The sequence below is a fragment of the Bombina bombina genome, chromosome 2 (genome assembly GCF_027579735.1).
Source record: "Bombina bombina isolate aBomBom1 chromosome 2, aBomBom1.pri, whole genome shotgun sequence".
NCBI lineage: Eukaryota > Metazoa > Chordata > Amphibia > Anura > Bombinatoridae > Bombina > Bombina bombina.
Window position 1 is genome coordinate 113,869,533 of NC_069500.1, and position 7,865 is coordinate 113,877,397.

At 32.4% G+C, this 7,865-nt stretch overlaps 1 protein-coding gene across 1 annotated transcript in view; it reads right to left on the bottom strand.

Moving 5' to 3' along the window:
• C9 (complement C9) overlaps positions 1-5,617 on the bottom strand; it is an 88,601-nt gene extending 82,984 nt beyond the window's left edge. Inside the window, exon 1 of the mRNA XM_053699677.1 lies at positions 5,602-5,617. Coding sequence (XP_053555652.1) covers positions 5,602-5,617 — 16 coding nt within the window. The remainder of the gene's footprint in view (positions 1-5,601) is intronic.
• Between the last annotated feature and the right edge of the window lie 2,248 nt (positions 5,618-7,865).

A 7,865-nucleotide genomic window follows, 5' to 3' on the forward strand; every position in this document is an offset into this window, starting at 1 on the left:
TTTAGTACTGGAGGACTTTCTGCCAGTACTTAAGATGGTGGGGACAATTGTGGAGTGGGGGAGGGAAGAGAGCTGTTTGGGAGGGATGGATCAGGAGGTGGGATGTGTCAGGTGGGAGGCTGATCTCTACACTAAAGCTAAAATTAACCCTGCAAGCTCTCTACAAGCTACCTAATTAACCCCTTCACTGCTGCACAGCGGCATTTAGCTGCCTTCTTATTACCAAAAAGAAACGCCAAGGCCATATATGTCTGCTATTTCTGAACAAAGGGGATCCCAGAGAAGCTTTTACACACGCTGTTTGTAAATAATTTCATTGAGAAAATTGTGAAAAATGTAATGTTTTTTTTTATTTGATCGCATTTGGCGGTGAAATGGTGGCATGAAATATACCAAAATGAGCCTAGATCAATACTTTGGGTTGTCTACTACACTACACTAAAGCTAAAATTAACCCTACAAGCTCCCTAATTAACCCCTTCACTGCTGGGCATAATACACGTGTGGTGAGCAGCTGCCTTTTAATTACCAAAAAGCAACGCCAAAGCCATATAAGTCTGCTATTTCTGAACAAAGGGGATCCCAGAGAAGCATTTACAACCATGTGTGCCATAATTGCACAAGCTGTTTGTAAATAATTTCAGTGAGAAAAATAAAGTTTGTAAAAAAGTTTGTGAAAAGTGAACTATTTTTTTTAATTTGATTGTATTTGGTGGTGAAATGGTGGCATGAAATATGCCAAAATGGGCCTAGATCAATACTTTGGGTTGTCTTCTAAAAAAAATATATACATGTCAAGGGATATTCAGGGATTCCTGACAGATATCAGTGTTCCAATGTAACTATCGCTAATTTTGAAAAAAAAAGAAATGGTTTGGAAATAGCAAAGTGCTACTTGTATTTATTGCCCTATAACTTGCAAAAAAAGCAAAGTACATGTAAACATTGGGTATTTCTAAACTCAGGACAAAATTTAGAAACTATTTAGTATGGTTGATTTTTGGTGGTTGTAGATGTGTAACAGATTTTGGGAGTCAAAGAAAATTAAAAATAGCCCTGGTCCCAAACGGTCAGAAAATAGAATATTATGTGCTAACAGCAAAAAAAAAAATCTTTGAAACTTGCCAAATTGAATTCTTAGGAATTCAGAGTTGAATTTTAAATGTCCCAAATCCTCTCAAATGTATTCCTAGAGGATTGCAAAAACACTTTACTGTTCCCATGCAATGTATAAGGGGTGTTAAAAAGCTTGTGATAAATTAGTTATTCCATTTTTAAATATTTTAAAAATCCTGTAAAAAAATATTCCAGACATTGCAGAAATGGAGTCCCATGTGTACAAGAGAAGACAGGAATGTATTATGAACCAGTGTGCTAAAGATCTTAATGGCTCCCTAGTGATCTTCCTAGAGTCATTCTGAAGTGATCAATGACTCCAGACTAGTCATCAGAAGCCATCCTGAAGTATGCCCACAGGCCAAAATATTTAAATGAGATGACTCTAGATTCATTCACTGGCTGTTCATGCTTGTGAAGTAATCAGTAAAATAATCTACTAATCATTCTGAAGTCATCACCCAGATCTTTTACCTTAGCTGATGACTTTACAAACCTGATGATGTCTAATGATGTGCAAATGACTTCTAAAGTAGTTTGAGGATCACCAAATGACTTCAGGATGGTCTCTAAAGTAATCCTGTTTGTCTTGGGCTACCAAGGCATTATCATAGCATTCTTACCCAGCAACATTTCACAAGCACTGCTTTTAAAATATTACAAAATAGTAAATAGTAAAGATTGCAGACATTAGTTAAATGATGCCTCAGTAAAGGATTCATTAAATGTTGTTTCCCCTTTTTATTAGCCCTTTCTTTCAATAAAAATAATAGACAGATGTGCGTGTTATATGAACCTCTGTTCTTTAGTTTTTTTACATCAGAAATTGTAAAAAGTTCAACGTTGAGCCTATATAAGGCATTTACAGAGCAAGTCTTATTAATCTAACAGGGGCATTTTTTTTAAACACCATATTATGAAATACCCAGTATGTATAATATTTTTTTCTAGCTGTGTTCTTTATTCTGTTACTGTCAAGCAAATTAAATATGAATGTACATAATTTGTGCTTATTTCCCTGGGAAAGCATTGGGATTAAAATATAATTTATGATCCAAAAATGAATTCATTATTATCAGAAAATCCAATATGGAATAAGCTACTGGGCTCTTCCTAGAATAGAATAGAATATTTTCATGTGTGGTTAATAATATATTGGAAGCACAATTAAAAAAATTAAATAATGTAATCTTTTTTTTTTATTACAGCTATGGACAGAGCCACAAGCGACAAAATACAGAAGATATGTTACCTAATTTCCAATCATCGTGGACCCAAATATGTTTTTGACCTTTTCGAACAATTAATATATTTGCACTTATTTGAGAAATATTAATTATTATTTTTTTCTCAAATATTTGTTCATATTTCATGACCCTTCACTTGAAGAACAAAACCTTTATATCCTTGATGTTGCTGGAATGTTTAATTTGGACTATATTCACTAAATGACATAACCATTTTTATAACTATCTAAATAATAAATAAAACATCTTTACAGTGCAGTGTGCTTACAATGCACAGAAGGTTTTTTATTTATTTACTAATAATGGTTATAGATATTAAGTGAACATATCTATTAATAGATTGCAAGTACAATATGTGTCAGTGTCGATTTACTACCAAAGAAATCAAAGAAATAGACCATTTATAGTTAAGTATTTAAATGGGAGTGTATTTTTTTCCACAGGCTTTATAAATATTGCATTGTTACATGTAACACAGTTCTACAGACACTTCTGTATTTTTTTAACTCATTAGTTGCCAAATTGTACTGCTAGGCACTGCTATGCAGTGCATTTCAGTCCTTTTTGGAAGCCAAAGTGTTAAACCCCCATAATAAATGCAATAATGTTTAAAACTAATCATACCATTTTTCATCATCATAGTTTATATCTTTATGTGGCCGATATAAAAGCAAATAATATATGGCAAAGTACAGAGTTTTTCAAAGTTGGCTTTGTTTCCTTAAAGAAACATTTTAGTGATAAAATAGAATGCTCTAATTTGGGTCCTGACTCCTGTATAGTACTTTAAATACTTTAACTAGGTGTTTAATGGGGGTTAAACACATAGCTTTACAGTGTTGCTAGTGATAAAATGACATGCTCTGACGGATTAGAGCATTTCATTTATCATTACAATAGCCCTTTTAATATCTGTTTTAAGTAAATATACAAATCTTTGGGGGTTTTTAAAGACTTTATATCTGACTTACGGAGAATGTGTTATTGGCCAACTGGAAAACATAATGTGGTATGACCAACATGTTCTTTGGGATAACAACATGGATGTAAAGGGACAGTGCGTGATTAAATTGGTTTTCCTTAAAGTTTTTATTCAATTACTTTTTATACCAGTTACAGAGTATACAAATGTATAGGAAGGTATTCCTTTGAGTTTATTTTTGCATATGAAATATCAGTTGTTTTTGTTGTTGTTTTTTTTTTTTAAACCACAACACCTTTAATTGGGCTGAACTTGTAGGGACATCAGATCTCCTTATCTTATCATTTTTTACAAACAGAAATGCTTCCTTTCTCTGTCTGTAAACCAAAGCCCCGTATTTAGAGAGACCAATTTGAAAATTAACATTTTAGTATGTAGGTATCACTCCCATTCTGTACTGGAAGTGTAATTCCTTCTGCTGAACCTTGTTTACAAAGCTTTTCTATAGCCAATACTTAAGTACTGATAAATTGAGTAGTGAATTCAACAGGCAAATTTGGCTATTTCAATTGACAAAGTAACGATAAAGGCTCTATTTATAAAAAAATTAATACACTCCAACAAGTAAAATGGATCACTGGGAATATATTGAAAGGGCAATATTTCACAGTTCATTGTCCCTTTAAGCAGCATCTGCCCTATCACATATTGAGCAATGTACTAGAGGTGAAAATGTTGAAAGGACTTTAAAATGTGTTCAAAATAATTAATAGTGCAAGTTTTTAATGGCTAAAGTCAATACATACCCTCTGACTTGCAGAAGTTAATTACAAATATTTGAACAGAGCAAGGCAGGATTACTGTATTTAGCCATTTAGAAAATGTTGCTTTGAAATGTAATTTTTGTAAACCACTTTTTCATGGCTCTTTCACATTGGGCCAGGATACAGAACAGCTACATTTAAGAAGAGGCACCATTTATATTCATTTGTGGACTATATCTCATTGACCCGATAACCAGGACAGGTATTAATAAAGCACAATTCTTGCATATCTTATGCACCACCTATGGGCATAGTGTATACACATTTAGCACATACCGCTGGCAGTTGCAAAAAAGGCAAAAATATATATAATGGAATTATAATTGGTAAAAATGTGTGCTTCTCCTGCCCAACATAAAAAAATAATTAAGAATCATTTAAGTTAATTATAAAAATATGTTTAAGGGGAACAAAGCTGGTCTCATTTAAATGCATGATTAGAAAAATCACATATTTTCCTTTAAAGTGCAGTAAAACAAAGAACAATTACGTTAATGCATTATTTTCTAAAAATCAAAGTCCCGGGACTCTTACTTAACCTACTTGTATGTTAAAGGAATAGTCTAGTCAAAATTAAACTTTTATGATTCAGATAGAGCATACATTTTTAAGCAACTTTCTAATTTACTCCTATTATCAATTTTTCTTTGTTCTCTTGTTATCTTTATTTGAATGTAAGCTTAGAAACCGACCCATTTTTGGTTCAGCACCTGGGTACCGCTTGCTGATTGGTAGCTACATTTAGACACCATTCAGAAAGTGCTACCCAGATGCTGAACCAAAAATGGGTCGGCTCCTATGCTTACATTCCTGCTTTTTCAAATAAAGATACCATGAGAATGAAGCAAAATTGATAATAGGAGTAAATTAGAAAGGTGCATAAAATTGCGTGCTGTATCTGAACTATGAATGTTTCATTTAGACTAGACTATTCCTTTAACTACCTCATTGCTGAAACCACTGAGTTTGAAGAGGTAGTGACTCTCTGTTTTCACTAGCATGACAAAACTCCAGAGACGCAAAACTTGAGTAGAGAAAACAAGAGACGATGATGTGAGTGTGTATATTTACTCACTATAGAAGTGAGTGTTACAACATATTATTGGCTGTAGCTTAGTAAGGGAAGAATCATCAGAGTGGGGAGGAGGACTTAATGGTTGAGGGAATTAACTAATGAATTAATTTGGCTTTTTTTTAACAGAACTTTAATGATTTCTACTCATTATTTTTAATGGAACCAGTCTTGTTTAACTTTGGCTTCTTAAAATAACACAATTTCTGTACAATATTGGGATATTGTTACATGTTATTTGATATTCTTTATGGTTTCATATTGTTTGTTTTTTTTGTTTTTCTTTTTCATTTAGCTAAAAAAAAAAAGATGTTACATTGGTGCAATATTATTTAAAATTTGTGATCTTTATGCAAATCAAAGATATACCTCAAGGTCAAATTGGGATTACTGGATATAGAAATTAGCAAGAAAAAATACGTTCAGGCTGAGCCATCATCGTGGAATAGACATTTTAACCAAAAAAATATGTCACAGTAACTGATTTGCTCACCACCCGACAGCAATTTGGATTTTTAGGGGAGAAACATCTTTTTTAAAATACCTCTAGAACTGGGTACTGTTTTATATAGTATTGATACACTCTGCAAACTGAAGGACCCTACGTTCGAAAAAAGGGGAACTTAAAAAGAAACTTCAGCTGGATTTGTGGCTATCAGATCAATTTGATAACCTTCCAATAATGTAATGGGAACATTTTTGGTCTTCAAGGATTCAACAGACCATTTCCACATTGGTGAAAACGTGTACAATATCTGAGCTTAATACATTTAACTGTTAGGAGACTTTTTTTTTTTTTTAAATGATAGTTGATCTGGTATCAGCTCAGACAAAATATTTTGGCTCAATTAATGATTAATTTTGTCTCTCTAATTTTTATTACAGACTTGAAATAGTGATTGTCTATCGAGAAATCGTATTTACACTTGTTAAACTGGAACAATTTTTAATCATAAAAGTGATTTGCCCAACAGGCCTCCAGTGATAATCTGTATACTTCTCTTATTAATGCACTTTTTATTTTGTAAAACAAAACCAATCAATGATGTTAAATTGCTTTTTTTCTGTTAAACTGGAACTATATGACTTTGTAACCTTACAATATCCTTGCAATGCATAAGCCAAGATCTTGTTCATTATACAATGTATTAAAATGTACAATTTAGTATGTTACATGGTTGTTTGGCTTTTTCTTCCTAAATGGCTATCCTCTGTGTATTAAAAGTGTCGCTGAGATATAATGTTCTTTGGGTACAAAATATGTTTAACCACAATCTCTCCTTCCAACGGTTTTTGTTTTGATATCAAAATTTACTCAAACACTCCTCCTCATTGAGCTTTCTCAAGGTAGAATATTAAAGAATCTTCTCGTTCTATGAGTAATTCAACCTGTCCACTTGCATACATATACACATGCAGCTAATTCAAACGGTGGCTATTCAAATATACTGAAGCATCTTAGAAAAGATTGAAAAAGATTGAAACTGCATGTGATGTGTTTGCTTCAAAACTCTTACAGAATGGGCCTTTGGTGCCTGTTGATATATAGTAGATTGAATAATTACAACTTGTAGATCAACCATACACAAAGATATGCATTAGGGGTATAGCGAGGATGTATTGGCTTAAACCCATGGTTATATATTATATGGCTCCTCTGAAAAATTTGAACAAAGCAAACTACCCCTGCACAATTTAACTACCTAACATATAACCCCCCAGTCCCCTAACCTAACACCCCTTAAGTTGCAAAAAATAGCAAATACTAAAATTACACTAAATAAAAATAAGCAATACCAAAAATAAAAAAAAAATCAGTTACTTCTATCCTAAAACTAAAGCCCCTTTAACAAAAGTCCACCACAAAAAGAAAAAACACTATTATAACCTAAAAATCTACTCTAACAATTGCCCTCAGAAGGGAATTTGGTAGGGCATTGCCTTAAAACGATTACAGCTCTTGTACATTTATAATAAAACAATTGATATTCTAAAATCAAAGTAACCCCCACCCCAAAAAAAAGATATCTTAAAAAAAACTTCTCTTAAAATTGTCCTGATAAGGGCATTTTGTAGGGTATTACCATAAAGTGATTTAGCTATTCTAAAAAAAAAACTAAAAAAAAATGTTAAAAAAATCCCTATCCTAAAAAAGAATGTTAGGATTTTTTGGGGTGAACTTTTATTTTTTAGAATGGGGTTTTTATTTTTTTGTATCTCATAATAACTTAATCCCTTTGGGGCAATGCCCTACCAAATACAAAATGCCCTTTTCAGGAAAACTTTTTTAGGATAGGGATTTTTGATTAAAATTAGACTTTTATTTTATTTTTTTTCTATCTCAAAAGAGCTTAAAGGGACACTGTACCCAAAATTTTTCTTTTGTGATTCAGATTGAGCATGACATTTTAAGCAATTTTCTAATTTACTCCTATTATCAAATTTTCTTCATTCTCTTGGTATCTTTATTTGAAATGCAAGAATGTAAGTTTAGATGCCGGCCCATTTTTGGTGAACAACCTGGGTTGTCCTTGCTGATTGGTGGATAAATTCATCCACCAATAAAAAAGTGCTGTCCTGAGTACTGAAACCAAAAAAAGCTTTGATGCTTTCTTTTTCAAATAATGATAGCAAGAGAACGAAGAAAAATTGATAATAGGAGTAAATTAGACATTTGCTTAAAA